The sequence below is a fragment of the Talpa europaea genome, assembly GCF_964194135.1.
Source record: "Talpa europaea genome assembly, chromosome: 3".
NCBI classification, from domain to species: Eukaryota; Metazoa; Chordata; class Mammalia; order Eulipotyphla; family Talpidae; genus Talpa; species Talpa europaea.
Window position 1 is genome coordinate 112,689,374 of NC_140069.1, and position 19,206 is coordinate 112,708,579.

The 19,206-nt window shown below is 32.4% G+C and overlaps 1 protein-coding gene across 1 annotated transcript in view; it reads left to right on the plus strand.

Annotated features, from left to right (window-relative positions):
* The window catches only part of LOC311168907 (cadherin-related family member 4-like), a gene marked incomplete at both ends in the record, with an annotated part of 76,873 nt that overhangs the window by 19,657 nt on the left and 38,010 nt on the right, over positions 1–19,206 (plus strand). The window contains 4 exons of the mRNA XM_084230611.1: positions 308–490; positions 2,811–2,902; positions 11,555–11,667; positions 13,505–13,650. Of these exons, the coding sequence (XP_084086737.1) occupies positions 308–490; positions 2,811–2,902; positions 11,555–11,667; positions 13,505–13,650 (534 nt within the window). The remainder of the gene's footprint in view (positions 1–307; positions 491–2,810; positions 2,903–11,554; positions 11,668–13,504; positions 13,651–19,206) is intronic.

The following is a 19,206-nucleotide window of genomic DNA, read 5'->3' on the forward strand; positions in this document are numbered from 1 at the left end:
AAATCAAATAGAATGGTATGTGTCTGGTAATTTTTAAAATAAGTATGCTCATATGCTTGGTAAATTATAAATGGATTACAGACTTGGAAGAATTTATGATGAAATCATTTTTGATATTTAATAATATTTTAAATGTAGGCATAAAGCAAGTAGAAATTTTTAAAGAAATATTTCAGAGAATCTAGAATTTGCAAATATCACTTTCATTCACTAAAAACAAGTGATTTAAAACATCATTAATATGAATTATGATATGTTTAATTATTTGAGTTTGGTAATTTTACTTCATTTTATTTATTTTCATTAGTCACAGGCATAATCACGCTTCTTCAACCCTTGAATCTCAACGACCCAAACAATCTTAAAACATACTCTTTGGAAGTTGAGGCCAGAGATAATGGAAATAACACAAGCACATACATGTTTACAGTTTTTGTGGAGAATGTAGATGATCCTATTGTCTGTGACTCGAGTTTTTCAACAGGAGCAGGTATATTAAATGTCAATTTTTATTGGTAACATTCATGAAACAATGTTAGAGTAAAATACTTTTAATATAAAACTTGGAATTATAGATCACAGGTTTTTTTTTTTAGTATCATAAAAGAGATGCAGATAAAAAAACTGGATAAAGTGAGGGATATATTCCTCAAAAGAAAAAAATAGTAGAGTTGGTATAATTTAAATTTCAAATGATCATTTCTTTGTATGGCAAATTAGGGACAGGGATAACTACAAAATTATTTTATCATAACATACAAGTTAAGAGAGATATATGAAATAAGAGAGTCCTGTAAAACTGTCAAATATATGAAAATTTAAGCAACAAAATATAAATTCACCTACTAAATTGACCAAGTCTTAAAATTTATGGGGAAAAAAAAAAGTGTTGTTTAATATATAAATAAATTGACATTTATAAAATCAAATTTTGAATAACCAACCAATTTTTTTATTGGTCTTATAATATTTGTTCTTATAACTGGACTGCTTAAGCTGATTATTTCATTCTGATTCAGTCTTGGAGAGTTATATATATATGTATCTATAATTTGTCCATTTCTTCTAGGGTGTTCAATGTGTTTGCATGGAGACATTCACAGCTGGTTCTCATATTCCTCTGTGTTTCTGTAACCGCTGTTGCAATTTTATCTCTCATTTCTGATTACTTTTGTTTGGGTTTTCTCTCAGTGAATCTAACCATAGGTTTGTCAATTTTGTTCATTTTTTTTTCAAAGAATCAACTTTTGGTTTCGCTAATCTTTTGGATTGTGTTTTTATTTTTTTGAACATTTCATTTTTACTTTTATATTCTATTTCATTTATTTCTACTTTAATTTTTATTATTTCCTTCCTTCTATTTAGTTTTGGGTTATTTGTTCTTTTTCTAGTTCCTTCAGATTGCAGTATTAAATTTTCTTGAGATTTTTCCACTTTTTGAGGTGCGCTTGAATGTACTTCTCTCCTACTATCACTTTTATAGCACTCCAAAGAATTTGGTCACCTTAATTCTATTAAGACTAATTGTCCAGTAACTTAGAGATAATGAAGAGGAAAATAAAGTGAGGACAAATTGAATAAGGAAAATGTCGTTAAATTATTTTTTTCTTAATTCTTTTCCATTATTGTTCTCTATTTGCTTCTACCAGTACTATCTCCTCTCTATTTTTAAGTAACATCATTCTTTTGGAAACACAAAAATTCCAAAACACACACACACACACACACACTTCTTAATTCGAACCAAAGCATACCTTCTGGTATAAGTAACATAAATTTATGTGAATTAACAATTTACATTAAAGGGATCTGTTCAATTATGTTAAAGGGATCATGTTCAAACTAAGAAAGAAAAGTCTCATTGCAAATGTAGGCATTTGCAAGGGATTAGCTTAAAGAATTGATGTTGGGCCTCCCTGGTGGCGCAGCGGTTGAGTGCTGGGTTGAAGCTGCCCGCAGCCTCTGCAGGGCCCGTTCGATCACCGGCTGCTCCCCCGCCACCAGAGGAGGGTCCCACATGGCGTGAAGACCTCGCCTGCCGCCCGCTGCTCCCCTCAGCAGTGTACTTTGGTCCTTCTGCCTGCTCTGCTCCCTGCTCTGGCTCTGGTGAATTCTCTCACCCTCCTGCGCTTCTGACTGTACCCAGTGCTTGTATGTATGTATAAGTCAATCAATCAATCAATAAATAAATCTTTAAAAAAAAAAGAATTGATGTTCATGACATTATCTCTTGCATCATTTTGTGACAATTTAACTGATGTTCTTTGTAATATCCTTTTGGCCTCCCTCAGTTATAGAACGGTTTATAAAGAAAAACATGGATCACAAAGAGGTCATTCTGACCTGATTTCTCTTGCAGACTTGACTGAACCAGCATAAACTGCAAGGGCAGCATCAAGATCAAGATGCCCTCTTTTCCATCACGTGGATTTATAGTCCTTGAGACAGGGTTGGCAGAAAGAAACTATCATTTTCTAATAAAAATAGAAAAATAATTTTGTCGGTGTCTGTTAGGTTCCTCAAAACTGAGTACTGACATAAATTTCAGGTGACAATGACACATATATATTCAATTCACTTATTGCATTAACTATCTAGTTGTGTTAATTAACTAAGGCAAAACACTAAAGTTGGGAATTTGCTTACCCACGTTCATTTTGAAAGAAAACGTTCAAAATAAACAAGGTCCTTTCACACAAAAATTGGACCATATATTTCTAAGACTAGTCAAATCAAAGCTTTTGAAGGACTACATTGTCTACATTATGATACAATATTTCCTGTTTTTCATGGTTTATAAAATTGTTTAGGCATTTCAATATCTGTTCCTGAAAATGTTCCTGCATCTGCTTTTATATATATGATTCTTGCAAGAGATCCAGATCCAGCTCAAGAAGTTGAAGTAAGTGTTTTATCAACTATTTTTTCCCAAAATGATAGTGCTCAAATTTTTGATGAACAAAAATTATTTCATCAGGCTTTGAATTAAAGTACTCTTCATATCTGATGGTAGTTATCGAAGTGAGAGAAATAACTCAAATCTTTGAAAACGGTAACAAATTAAAAATGATTGTAACTTGAAAATAAAAGGAATGGACCTTCTGAAATGTTCTGAAACCACTTTAAAAAACCAGAGCTTATACTTACTTACATTTAGCTGATGAAATATATAGGGAACAGAATACCCTTTCATGTTTCATTAGTTGTTATTCACCCCAGTTCAGCCATGTTTTATTTTTTATGCACATAATTTAAAAAAGACATATCTTTTCCAAATATTGACCAATAATAATTAATAAAGAATAGAGAATTAATAACTGACAAAAATGGCTACAGATTAAGAGGCAAAAGAAATACAAGATAATTCATCAGTTTGCATTTTCTCAGAAATTATAAATGGTTCATATTGTAAATGGTTCATATGGCCTACATACTGAGTATATTTGTAAGAAAAATTTGATTTCTTTATTATATAATAATACATTGTAAAGCATAATAATACATTGGGAAGTTCTGCCTTAGATATTATGGCTTCATTCTAAATCTCCAGAGAAAAATTAAGTTGGTTTTTTCCCCCCATTTGTTAATCTGTATTCTAACAGGCTCATAAACATAATTTGAGACATGAGTGAAACTAAAGTTTAGAGGATCAGCTCACTGGAGAATTTAGTCTGTCTATAATTTTTCCTGTTGATCTGATTATAGTGAGGCATTGATTGGCACTCTAAACTTCATTTTTCCTTGCACATGTGAATTTTAAACTGAAAATGGAAGAAAACACAAAAAATGTATTTTCTGATTTATCAGAAATTCTGTGTGTGGAAAGGTAGGATTAAATGATAGTGTGGTGAGTGTTACATGTGTGTAGGGTGTGTATTAGGACAAGATATGTGCAATATGTGGAAGAATGGCATCTATGTAATAATAATGAGAGAAACAAAGAAAAGTATGTTTTTCCATTAGAATATTTACTGGATTTTAGTTTAACATAAGCCAAATAGGCAAGAAACAAAATCAGTTATTATGCCCATGAAAATGGTTGTGAACTCTTTTTGGAAATAGCATTTGATATCATGTCTCCCTTGTTTTTACTGTTTCTTATGACCAGAAACTGAATGTAAAGTTTTAAAAATACAATATTATCATTAAATCTGTTTAAAAAATCTTTAATAATCACCTTGAAACTGAGCCTAATTATAAGTATGTGGGGAAAACAATGGACAATAACACACTAATGCTCATAAAAATATTTTTGTCTAAAGCAGTGTTCTGTTGTGCCATACAGAAAATAAATATAAAGATGAAATAAAATGGCTCCTCAAATAATTCTCTTCATGTGCCTGCTTTAGATACACTTCCTGAATATATGAGAGGGAAGCGAATCACTTTTTTTTATATAGAAGAATCTGTAAATGCAACACTAAAAGTTAATTATGAATCCAATAATAGCTATTTATCAAAAGTGTTAGAATATTTAATTATTAAAACATTTGGAAAAATTACATTTGAAAATGTGAAAAAATGAAATTTCAGATTTTTTTGTAGTCTGAAACTGAAAGAATTTATAACTTTTGTTTTCTGGGACCTGTCTTCACAAAATTAATTTTAGCTTAGATTTTGATTAACAATTATTTTAAAAATCACATTTTCAATAATATATTAACCTTGTGTTTTTTTTTTAAGTTTTTGATTTTAAATTCTTCAGCTAATGCCACTACCTACTTTGCTTTGGATTCACATAAAGGTGTCATTTCTAAAACCAATGAACCACTTTTGGACTATGAAATGAATCCTAAGGTGAGAATAACATTAAAACCACAACACTAAAACAATAAATGTCCTTAAATAAGAAAGAAGTCAGTATTTTTAATAAGAATATTTGAAACTTTGCCTAAACCGAAATGACAATGAGTTTGTCCAGGAATTTTCTCACTCAGTAAGACTGAGTGAAAAAATAAAAAGCAACAACTGTTGCTCCAGATAACTGATTTCTGACTTACAATATTAATTTTCATTCTGATATTATTTAGCACCATCTCTTATATACCCAACTTTTTTGTTTACCATTAATTTTGAAACAAAGTAGCTCTATTTTTTGTTTTTGTATTACTTTACTCTTTCACATAACACTCAGAATTAATTTCATGTAAAAAGTGTCATTAACATTTTGATTTTAATTGCATTGAATTTATAATTTGTTCTAAAGAGTATTAGCATCTTTATTATCCACAGATCTGGATAATAATAATAAATCTGGAGGATTAATTTAGAAAATTTTAAGTACTTCAGTAACAATTTTTTCTCTGTACATTTTGTATTTTCACATCATATGTATTTTATATATCATATGTATGATACTCCTAGATTTACTTAACTTTGTTGCTAAATACTTATTTCCTTTTTTTCATCACCATTTATTGATAAGATTGCTCTTACCCCATTGTATATTCTTGGCCCTTTTGCCATAAATTTGTTGACTATCTATAAGTGGGTTTATTTCTAGGTATTTGATTGGTGTTTATGTCTGATTGTTTTTGTCACTACCATAACATTTTGATTACTATAACTTTATAATTTAATTTGAAATCAGGAAATGCAAAGTAGTCTAAATTTTTCTTCTTTCTCCAAATTGCTTTGGCTATTTGGGATCTTTTGTGGTTCTTTATAAATTTTAGCTTTATATTTTCTACTTGTGTAAAAAAAGTCCATTGAAAGTTGATAGGGATTACATTCAATCTCTAGATGACTTTATGTGGTACAAACATTTTAACAATATTAATTTTTCCAATCCATTTGCATGGCCTATTGTTCCTTATATTCAGGTTTCATTGAATTTCTTTTATCAGTGTTTTATAGCTTTCCGTATACAGACATTTCACTTTCTTGATTAAATAGATTTGTAGGTATTTTCTTCTTTTTGATTAAATTATAAATGGGACTTTTAAAAAAATTTCTCTTTTGGATAACTTTTTATTAGTGTATAGAAACATATTGGGCCTCCCTGGTGGCACAAGAGGTTAAGACACAATCTATGAAGCTATCCACAGCCACTGCAGCACAAGTTCAATCCCTGGCCAGGGAGCTACCCACATGGTGCAGCAGACCTCTCCTGACTCACCACTGCTCCCATCAGAAGTGTATTTCAGTCAGTCTTCCTGTTCTGTTCCCCACTCTGTCTCTGGTGAATGCTCTCACCCCCTGCACCTCTGGCCTATACCCCAGTTCTTTTGTGCATGAATAAATAAATCTTTTAAAAAAGAAACACAATTGATTTTTTGTATAATGAATAGTTCAAGTTTTGGAGTCTTTATAGTTGTTTATATATAATATGCCACCTGCTAATAATAATCTTTTTGCCCCCTCTTTTCCAATTTGGATATCTTTTATTTCTTTTTTTAATTCTACGTTTTTTTTATTTTATATATTTCTTACATCATTTTTCATTTTTGCACAATATATCCATTTTCATCTTGGTTATAGTCTCCGTACAATTTCCACCACCCTTGTTTTGATCCTACTCCCTTCTATCTCCCCTGTAGTGTATCCCTGGTTTATAGTTTCTTGTTGTTTTTGATTTTTACTTTATTATGATTAGTCTTTTTCCTGGTCCCTTATTTAGGTTTTCTAAATTCCTGCTATGAGTGAGATCATCCAGTATTTTTCTTTTTCTTTCTGGCATTTGCTGAGCATGATCCCTTCTAGCTCTATCTATGTGGCTGCAAATTGCATGAGTTTATCTATTTTGATTGCTGAGTAATATTCCGTTGTGTATATGTACCACATCTTCTTGATCCAGTCATCTATTTTTGGAATTTTGGTTGTTTTCATAGTTTACCTATTGTAAATAGTGCTGCAATAAACACAGGGGTGCAAGTGCCCTTTTGAATTAATGTTTCTGAGTCCTTTGGGTAAATACCTAGGAGTGGAATTGCTGGATCATATGGAAGCTCCATCTTTAGTAGATTAAGGAACCTCCACACAGCTCTCCATAGTGATTGGACCAGTTTGCACTCCCTCCAGCAATGCAGGAGAGTTCCTTTTCCTCCACATCCTCGCCAACATTTGTTGTTGCTAGTTTTTTTAATATGTGCCATTCTCACTGGTGTAAGATGGTATCCCATTGTAGTTTTGATTTGCATTTCCCTGATTCCAAGTGATGTTGAACATTTTTTTCATATGCCTGTTGGCTATTTGCATTTCCCCTTTCTGAATGTTTGGTAGAATTCATTTGTAAATCCCTCTGGTCTTTTGGGGAGGGTTTTGATTACCATTTCAATTTTACTCCTTGTAATTTGGCTGTTTAGGTGTTCTATTTCTTCTTTATCTAGTTTGAGTGATTGTGAAGTTGTAGGAATTTGTCCACATCTTCTGGATTGTTGAACTTGTTTGCATATAACTGTTCATAGTTTCTGATTATTCTTTTGATTTCTGCTGTGTCTGTTGTGATTTCTCCTTTTTCATTTGTGATCCTATTTACTTGTGTTTTCTCCCATTTTTTCCTTTGTGAGTCTGGCTAGGGGTTTGTCTATTTTATTTATTTTTTCAAAGAACCAACTTTTGGTTTCATTGATCTTTTGGATTTTTTTTTTTTTTTTAGTTTCTATTTCATTTATTTCTGCTTTTTGTTTTTTTTTATTATTTCCTGTATTTTACTGGTTTTAGGGTTTTTTTTGTTATTTTTCTAGTTCTTTGAGATGTGAGATTGGGTTTCTTTGAGTTCTTTCTTGTTTCTTGATGTGAGCCTGTACTGATATATATTTTTCCCTTATTACTTATTTTGCTGCATCCCATACATTTAGGAAATTGGTGTTTTCCTTCTTGTTCAGCTCAAAGTATTTTTTAAATTCTTCTTTGATCTCCTTGTTAGTCCAGTGGTCTTCCAGTAGTATGGATTTCAATCTCCATGAGGTCGGAGGGTTCCTTGCCTTCTTTTTATGGTTTATTTCTAGTTTGATGCCTTCATGGTCAGAGAAGATGGTTGCTATGATTTCAGTCTTAGTGTATCTGTTGATGTTTGTCTTGTGTCCCAGTATGTGATCAATCCTGGATAATGATCTGTGTGAACTTGAGAAAAATGTGAACTCAGATTTTTTGGGATGTAGTGTTCTATAGATGTCTGTTAAGCCCAAGACGTCTAGATCTTTATTTAGAGCTTTAGTGTCCTTACTTATTTTTTGTCTCATTGATTTATCCATTGTTGATAGTGGTATGTTGATGTCTCCTACTACACATATGCATTTTCTATGATGTCTGTTTTCAGAGATGATAATAGTTGTCTGATATATTTTGGTGCTCCCTCATTTGGTGAGTATATGTTAATGAGTGTTATGTCTTCTTGATGTATTGTCCCCTTGATCATAATGTAGTGACCATCTGGGTCTTTTTGAGATTGAAATCTGTTTTATCTGATATAAGTATAGCTGTTCTTGCTTTCTTTTTAGGTTCATTTGCTTGTAAGATTGTTTTCCATCCTTTTACTTTCAGTCTATTTTTATCTTTTGTGGTTAAATGTGTTTCTTGGAGACAGCAAAAGTTTGGGTTTTGTTTCTTGATCCAGCTTGTGACTCTGTGTCTTTTTATTGCGGAGTTTAGACCATTTACATGTAGAGTTAATATTGATACGTTGGCTTCTGTATTTTCCATTTTGTTTGTCTTTTCTGTGGTTTTATTTTTTGTTTTATTTTGTTCTTATTCATCTTTCTGTTGGTTCTGGTTTTAGGACTCCTTGTAGTATTTTTTGGAGTGGGGGTTTATTTGTAATGAAATTCTGGAGTTTCTGTTTGTTTGGGAAGGTCCTCATTCTTTCTTCATAGAGGAAGGAAAGCTTTGTGGGGTAAAGTATTCTTGGTTGGCATTTGTTGTCTTGGAGTTTGTAGACTACATCCCTCCACTCTCTCCTTGCCCATAGTGTTTCTTCGGAGAAGTCTGATGTCAGCCTGATTGTTTTTCCTTTGTACGTTATCTGTCAGTTTCATTATTTTTCCTCATCGTGGATTCTTGGAAGCTTTACTATTATGTGTTTTGCTGTATTTTTCCTTTTATCGTGGAAGTTTGGTGTTTTCCTTGCTTCTGGTATGTCTATTTTCAGCTCCTTCTTCATGTTTGGGGAGTTCTCTTCAATTATCTCCTTGAATATTTTCTCTGTTCCTATGTCTCTCTCCTTTCCTTCTGGGATTCCTATGACTTTTATATTTCCTTTCCTCATGGAATCAGATAGTTCCCGAAGTCTTTCTTTTTTTTTTTTTTTCCTTTGTACTTCTGTTTTGGTTCTTTTTATTTCTGTGTCTTTGAGAGTACTTACGTGTTCTTCTATTTCATCTATTCTGCTTTCATGCTTTTCCCAGAGTTCTTCAGCTCCTCCATTAATCCTTTGATCTCCTGTATTTCTTTCACTTCCCTCTTTAGGGACTCAATTTCATTCTTCTGATCATTGATTATTTTTCCCATATCATTTTTGACTTCTTCCAGTTTTTTAATCATGGAAATTTTAAATTGTCTTGTGGGAAAGCTCAGAATTTCTCCCAAGTCACTGTTATTGCAGTCTGGTGGTTGATTTTCTTTTGGTGGTGTGTCCTTTCCCTGAGGACTTGCTTGGTTGCTTGTAGTTTTTCTTCTCCCTGCTGCTTGTTTTCTGATTTGTCCTATGCATTGGGAAACTGTGTCACTGGTACTGGACAGCATCTCTTTGGTGAGCTCCTTCTGGGATGTTGGAAGCTCTGACTGTGGGGACAGCCCTTCCTCAGTTCCACATAGTTTTGGCGAGGTCTGGACTCAAAACTCCCTGTCTTAAAGGTGGTGCATCTGGGAGACACTCCCCTGCACCCTATGTCTGCCCCAGTGGTGGCTGGATCACCTTCTGGGTTCCAACTCCTGGGGAGTTGAGGGGCCTTGCTTATGAGGGGTTTCCGCTCACCTCTGACTGTGGGGACAGCCTTTTCTCAGTTCCACACAGTTTTGGTGAGGTCTGAATGCGAAGTTCCCTATTTTGAATGTGGCATGTCTGGGACCATGCTCCCCTGCACCCTCAGTCTGTGCTGGCGGTGGCTGGATCTCCCTCTGGGCTCCAACTCCTGGCGAGTGAGCTTTTATTTCTTGTACTTACTTAACTGAACTTGGATCACCAATGAAGTGTGATGTGGGCATCCTTACCTTCTTTCTCATCATACATGAAAAATTTTCAATTTTATACTGTCCATTATGTTACCTATGGGCTTGTCATAACATAGCCTTTATTATACTGAGGAATGTTCCCTCTAAACCTACTTTAATGATTTTTTTTTTCATCATCAATATATGTTGGATTTTGTCAAATGCTTTTTCTGCATCTGCTGAGAGATCATGATTTTTATCTTCCATTTTGTTAATGTGGTGTATCACATTTATTGAGGTTAAACTATGCTTGCATCCCTAGAATAAGTCTCACTTGATCATGGTGTATTATTCTTTCAATATATAGTTGAACTGAGTTTGCTAAAATTTTGTTGAGGATTTTATATTATGGATATTAGGCTAGCTATGGTCATAGGGGGCTGTTTTTAATGAGAATTTTATGGAGTTATGATAAATGGTTTTTATTACATAATAACTTTAGTATGACTTCCTCACTTCTATACTGCTACCATCAATGACTTGTCTCTTCTGAAAAACTATTGCTATTATCCCTGGTGCTTACTATATACTCTGCTATAAGCAATGGATAGGCAAAAACCATGCTGCTCATTTAAATATTAGTATTTGGTACCAAAGGTATGTATTGAGAATGAATAAATAAATGAATTGCTTGTTTGTTCAGAATAGCTAAATAGTCATGGGGTATCAATTTTTTAAAAAAAGCTGTCAAAAGGGAAATTTGACAACTTTGAAGATAATTTTTTCATTTTAAATAACTCCCCCTTGCCTTTTTTTTTTCTGAGTAATAATATACTGAGTAATAATTCACTGATAACCTGTCATTGGCTAAGCCACATTTTAATTCCTTGTGATCTTCAGTATATATGGTCTACTTATCAATTAAAAAGGAAATAAAGCAAAAATGAAATTATTTTTTCCTTCACCAAACTTTATTATTTAACTGACCAGATTTTTTAACTGGTTGAGACATTGGAATATCATCTTTGCATGTCAATTTTAATAACTCTTTTTGAGATTTCTATAATACTCATGATTTTTCAAATTTTTCCAAAAGTAAGATAATTTTTAGTGGCATTTTTTTCCTTAAATGGCGAAATTTAAGTTACTCTTTTAATTTGGTATTTCAATACATTTAATATGCTTTGTTGTCTTAAACATAGCATTCAAAACCAATGTTTAAAAATATGCTCAAAGTTTCATAACAATTGCTAGGTAGCATTAACTGCAGAAATCTGTATTAGAATACAAAAAATATTCCTCTCAACAAATGACTTCAAGGTATTTTGGGAATGGTTCTATATTCTTATGCTTGCAAACTATGAAAGTTCTTTTCAATTTTATTTTTAAAACTTTTTTTATGTAAAGGGAAATTGTATTAAACTTTCAAAGAAACCCATAATCTGTCTTTTCTTATTTATTTTAGCATTTCCAGATAGTGGTTGCTGTAAGAAACAGACAGAACCTGTCTCTGGAGTCATGTGTTGGCACCATCACTATAAACATCCAAAATGTTAATGATGAGAGTCCTGCTTTTACGTAAGTAGTGGATAATCTAAATATTTAAATGTTAAGATTTTATCTTTGAAATCTTTTTTGTGTATAACTGGGTAAATATCAGTGTTTTGCTATTATATCCATTGTCAATTTTCTAACAATTATTCCAAGTGACTTTGAAGGCAACCTTCTATGATTTCTATATTACTGCTATTTTCAGAGTGTGGATGTTGACCTTACTGTGTTTTATGCTTGAAACCATAGCAAAGACTTTTTTGATAGAATAAGAATTCAGAGCTTCCTATTCTCTTGTTTTTTGTTTTTAATAAGTATATACTTATTAAAATGTCAATTGAGGATTAAAGAACTAGACATAAGACCTGAAACCATAAAATACATAGAAGAAAATATAGGCGAAACACTACGTGATATTCACATCAAAGACATCTTTACAGACACATCACCCAAAGCAGTGATAGTGAAGGCAAAGATAAACAGCTAGGACTACATCAAATTAAAGAGCTTCTGCACAGCAAAAGAGACAATAACAAAAACAAAGAGAAACCCCACCAACTGGAAGAACATTTTTGCACACAACACTAATGACAAAGGACTGATCACAAAAATCTGCAAAGAGCTGATGAGACTCAACAACAGCAAAGAAAATAATCCAGTCAAAAAATGGGCAGAAGAGCTAAAAAGAAACTTCTCTGAAGAGGAAATGCAAATGACCAACAGGCATATGAAAAAATGTTCAACATCACTTGGAATCAGGGAAATGCAAATCAAAACTACCATGAGATACCATCTTACACCAGTGAGAATGGCACATATTAAAAAAACTAGCAACAACAAATGTTGGCGAGGGTGTGGAGAAAAAGGAACTCTTCTGCACTGTTGGTGGGAGTGCAAACTGGTCCAACCACTATGGAGAGCTGTGTGGAGATTTCTGGACCTACTAAACATAGAGCTTCCATATGATCCAGCAATTCCACTCCTAGGTATTTACCCAAAGGACACAGAAACATCAATTCCAAAGAGCACCTGCACCCCTATGTTTATAGCAGCACTATTTACAATAGTTAAGCTTTGGAAACAACCCAAATGCCAAAAATAGATGACTGGATCAAGAAGATGTGGTACATATATACCATTGAATATTACTCAGCATTCAAAAAAGATAAACACATGCAATTTGCAGCAACATGGATGGCGCTGGAAGGGATCATGCTCAGCGAAATAAGCCAGAAACAAAAAGAAAAATACCGGATGGTCTCACTCATAGCAGGAATCTAGAAAACTTAAATAAAGGACCAGGAAAATGAATAACTATAAGAAAGTGAAAATCAAAATCAACAAAAAACTATGAACCAGAGACACTCTATGGGAGGGTACGGGGCGGGAGGGGAGGGATTGGGGTCAAAATAAGGGGGTTGCAATTGTATGGGGAATATAAAAATAAAATTTATTATAAAAAAATAAAATGTCAATTGATACATTCAATTGAAAAGTCAATATGAATATGACTTTGAGTAATAAGTACTTGATGATTTCAAATATTTCCAAATATATATGAAATGATAAAGTGACAACAGCAGTGTAATATTTTGTTGTTTGGAATAAAGTATAATTTATCAGTCTGTTAAAGGACTGGAGAAAAACTACAGGCAGGAATAAACTTTTAACTACATTTTATAATAGATAAATATACTTATATATATGTATACATAATATGTAAAGAAAAAAATTAAGTCAGGGGCTGGCTTGAAAATGTTACAAAATGTGTATCACATGATTTTTAAAATATTTACTATGTGACATAGATGAAATGAGACATTTGTTTACACTAAGTGATAAAAGAATCTCTTTTGTCCCACAGATATATACCAGATGCACCTATAAATATTTATGAAAATCTGCCTGTTGGAACAAAGCTAGTCGAGTTGAAAGCAAGTGATAGAGACATAGGAGACTCAGTACATTATGAATTTATCAGTATACAAAAAGAATTTTCAATAAATAAAGGTAAATAATTTTTATTGCTAATCATTTTATAAAGTATAATTCAATGTGTTTTTTAAACTGGTTAAAAATAAACTTGATTAGCACTATTTTATTAAGGTAAAATGATCTTTATGCTATTCAATAGCATACTAAGCATATTTTATGAGATAAAAAAGTGACCATTCCTTTTGTTTCAAAAGTATGTATATTCTGTCCAATCTGTCTGCTCAAGGGACTCCTGAGAAATTCAGACCCACAGCAATGTTCCCTGGGATTTTATTCTATGATTTTTCCATGAACAGTGGATTTTCCCATGAAAACCAAAATACTGGTCACAGAAATTGAATCCTTTTTCTATCCATACATTCTCACAAGACAATCACATATATAGTATCTTCTTTGGGTTTTTGCTGTGCTAATCCACATCTAATATATGATATCAAAAAAGAAATCTTAATTTACTCAAATTCACACAACTAATTTGTGTGCCAGAAACTGCACTTGAATTCAGTCAGCTTAATTATAGTACTTGTAATTGTAAGTACCTCATACATGACCAAAAGAAAAGGAGTTTATGACTAATAACCTTGCCATAAAACCAGAGGCAAGAAACAAATGTCTGTCCTCTTATTAAGAGATGGTGTGCAATTTCATGGCAGAATTAAACACACACTACATATCCTATTAGTATAAAGAGCCTATGTAGGGAGTAAAATTTGATAAAAAAGAGGAGAGGAACTCGTGGAGAGGAACTTACAGCAAGTCAGAGCTTAAGCAGAGAGAGAAGGTAGCCCAAGTACATTGTGAGAAGAGAGATACAGCAAAAACAAGAGATGAGTTATATACAGGAGAATTTATAAAATAAATATATTAAAGATAATTGAAGGCTGATTTCTTCAGTTTCACATGTGAATTACAGATATAGAAAATAGGAAAACTAGAATGAAACTAATGAAGATGAAATGAAATCAAAGGTGTCAGAATAAATTTAGGTTTTTCAATATATGTATTTATATGTATATACATGTATATAAATATGTGTATGTAGTTATATAAATAAATACAGATGTAATTGCAAGCAAACACACACCTATACATAAATACATTTCTGTAGCTAGGTCTACAGAAATCCTGAAGAAGGATGATACCAGAATATCAATGTATACACCTACCATCCACATATGGACTTCTAAATGCAATTTGCAGCAACATGGATGGAGCTGGAAGGGATCATGCTCAGTGAAATAAGCCATGAAGAAAAAGAAAAATACTGGATGGTCTCATTCATAGCAGGAATTTAGAAAACCTAAATAAGGGACCAGGAAAAAGACTAATTATAATACAGTAAAAATCAAAATCAACAAACAACTATAAACCAGAGACACACTGCTGCAAGGGAGGAGAGGAATTAGGGTCAAAATAAGAGGGGAGAGGGATTAGGGTCAAAATAAGGGGTTTGGAATTGTATGGGGAATATAACCAAGATGAAAATGCATACATTGTGCTAAAATGAAAAAATGATGTAAAATATATAAAATAAAATTTAAAAAATAAAGAATTCTTAAGAGAAATGGTTCCCTTTGAAGCTGTAACAGCTAAAATATAATATGAGCCTGCAATATTTTATAGTGACAGAGGCAAGAACATGCTTAAATATTGACAAAGATACGTAAGAAAGTCACAGAGAACAACTAGAATCTGTTCTTCTAGTCAATTGCAAGAGCAATTTAGTCAATTACAAGAGAAATTTAGACATTAAACTGAATAAAAATAGTTTTAGATTATAACCCATTATACAGTATGGGATACCACTAGTCCATAGAGATGGAAATTCATAAATATACAGTTTGATGGGGAACAGAATGTTCACATAGTTTAAAAAAAAATCTCACCACAAAATATTTATTATATGCAAAGTAAAACAGCAACTTTGGAGTGGAGAAAATTGGCAGGCACTATTGTAGTCAAATAATTAATTAAAATGGGAATCATTAGCAATATTACAAACTTATAGTATGGAATAAGAATGCAACATAACTTCTGTGATACTTAATCCATAGCTACATAACCCAAATCTAATCATGAGAAGATATCAGAAAAATCCTCTCCAAAGTTATGAGTATTTGATTTTCAAAATGTACTGGACCGTGAAAACTCAAGGGGAGATTGAAGGACTTCTCAGATTGAAGACTAAAAAGAATAATGATGTGTGATTCTTTACTGGCTCTTTTTTTACCCAAGAGGATAACATTGAGATAATTGGTGAAACTTGAATGGGGGTTCTTGGTATAAGATGTATTGATGATTGCCTCAGGTTTCTATTGATTATACTGGGTTATGTTGGAGAATGCTTTTAGGAAATATACATTAAATGATTTAGGGATGATGATATGTCAGGTCAGCAACTTACATTCAAATGGTTCATGTTAAAACTCCTTTCTAATTATAGGCTATGAATAATATTACAGACTATAAATAAAAATGAAGAAAGAAAAAAATATGACAGTGAGAGTAGGGGTAATACATTAAATCATCATTCAGAAAATATTCCTTAATAAAAAGGATTTGAGGCTATATGTTGCATATTTTAAAAGGCAAGCTAGGTTGCTAGAAAACTAATCAGAGTGACTGAATCTGAGATATTTTCTATTAATTATTAGATATTAACAAAAAGAGGTGACAATTAAACTGTAAAGACTTTTCTAAAATACTTTTTCCACAGTTAATGGTATAATATATTTAGGCAACTAAAGAACACAAAATATGACTTTGGAAATTTATACACAGGAAAATGACTTAATAAATAAAGAAAGATAAAATTTTAGGACCATGGAAGAACTCAGAAAATGTTCCTGTATGTCTTTCCTGTGGAATTCACTAGAGAATACACTCCAGACAACCCAAATAACTGGGGATATATCGGATGAGAAATTATGGCAAGAAATCACATACACATTTACCTATAGAACTAAAAATAATGTACATAAAGACAAAAGTGTATTACACATAAGGATTACATGCTCTGCAAATAAAGATACAATGAAAGTATTTGAAAAGGAAGTCAATTAAAATATAACCAGATTATTGTTGTTTTTCTCTGTATACAGAACCCCATCCCAATACCACTATACCTGGAACTAGAAAAAAAAAAAGCAAGTATAGCAGAAAAGAAATTAACAGCAGAGCAAAGAGGGGCACTAACCTTAACAGATGTTGAAAAATATTACAGTGCCTCTGAATTGCAAACTGTGTGATACTGACAAGGATTATGCAGATGGAAAAACAGAACAAATATCACATCTTGATTAAAGGTCCAAGTAATTACATAAATAATTTTAATAAGGTGATAAGTAGATGGCATTAGGAAAAATATTTTATACTGTCTACCAGAAATACAAGATAAATTAGATGGAATTAAAATTGAAATTATAAACTATAAGCATTTATAGAAAATATGAATTTTTTATAATCTGGGAACAGGAAAAAATTTTTAACTATGATTTAAAAGCCAGAAACCATGGAGAAATAAATTGATGAAAGTAACTTCAGTATATCAACATAATTATCACCACCGCACCACAAAAAAAAAAAATATGGCAAATAAAATCACTATAAGCAAAGTAAAAATACAACTATACATCATATTAGAAGAAATAAGTTATAATCAAATATGAAAATGGACTAATGAATTAATTAAATGAACAGTTTAGAGGAATTGTAAATGACTGTGAACCATCTGAAAAGATGCTTAATCTTGTTCATAATGAAGTGAAAATTCAAATGATATATGTTAATATATTTAATTTATAAGATTAGCAAAAAATCATGTTTGACAATATCCTTTATTGGTAAGCCTTGTGGTAAAATAGATTTCAAATATTGCTGGTGATGGTGATAATGAAAAATACTACGACCCTTGATAGAATCTAGGGAAATTTCATATGCATTTGTATTTTTTGATTTTGCAATCCTGACTCTAGAAACTTTCTTAAAATATACTGACAAAAATATAAAAAGATCTATACACATACTATTTACTGCAGTATTATTATTATTATTATCATTATTTTTATTTATACAAGAACAGGGGTACAGGCCAGATGTGCGGGAGGGTGAGAGGATTCACCAGACACAGAGCGGAGAACAGAACAGGCAGACTGAGGAAACACATTACTGAGGGAGCAGCAGGTGAGACAGGAGAGGTCTGCTCGCTATGTGGGTTGCTCCGAGGCCGGCGGGGATCGAACCAGTGCTGCAGAGGCTGCGGGTAGCTTCACAGCACTGCGCTCAACTGCCTGTGCCACCAGGGAGGCCCTATCGCAGTATTATTTTAATAAGATTGAAAAGATTCATATTATAAACTGTGACAACCCAGACAATGAAATATGCTCCTAGAAAAAGAAATGAACTTCTCTCTATATTACTATCTCCAAGATATAGTAAGAGGGAAAAGGTTGAGAAGTGTGCATGGTGTTATCTTCGTTCATATTAATAAAATAATACATAATTTTATATTATAGCAATTATTTTTAAGTTGGAGAGCCTTATAGATTAAAGAAACATTATCAACCAATTATAAAGCATGAACTTTAGTTATACAATGATCTGAAAAAATTGCAAACTTTATAAGACAATCCAAAAATTTGATGATTACAGGATATATGCTGACTAAGGAATTAATGTGATGATTTTAGGTATGCTAATTATATTGGTTATATTTTCAAACAATAGTTCTTTGCCTCTAAGAATAAATAAGAAAATATTTACAAACAGAATGCCATGTTGTTTGGGATTTCCTTCAAAATAACCCAGGTAGTGGATAAAGTAGGCATACTACATATGAAATAAAATTGGTCATGTATTGCAACTGTTGAAGCTAGCTATATGCACACGGGGATTTACTGTATCATTCTTTTGGAGTTGATATATGTAATATTTTAAAAATTATTTACTATATGTCCTGTCATAACAAGTATGTAATTGATATTATCAATTGCAATAAATATATACTTAAACACATAATTTGAAAAGTGTTTGGCATACACTAAAGATATTAATAATTTTCTCATTGCTTGTACTCCTTTTCTGTTGCCCAACTCCCCCACCTGATGTACATGTGCAATCCACCACAATATATGTTTGTCAATTTGACTTGCTGAAAATGAATTAAAATCCTTTCTTTCCATCATATTTGAAATCCATGTACTCTGATCATTCAGCAGTGCAATGAAAATTTTTCAACATCTTGTGTAGAATTTTGCCCTCCTGTGCTAATACACCTGCCCGGAGTGGCTGCTCTATGACTTCCTCTTCTTTGGTTACCCTTTAATAATTCTCTCCTTGGCATCTCTACTCCATTGCAATTATCTCTGTCTAGATTTCCTATGCTCATTTTTCAACACTCAGCCTAGGCTCACTGTGCACATCTCATATCCACTGCCATGATCCGCCCATAGAATATTTTCTGCTCTGTGCAGTTTCAGAGGTGTCTCTTTCCCATTCATCAACAAGCCCCCACAAATGCTCAGTGATGACTAGTCTATGAGCTTCTTCCAGTTTGCAATTGTTATTTGTCTT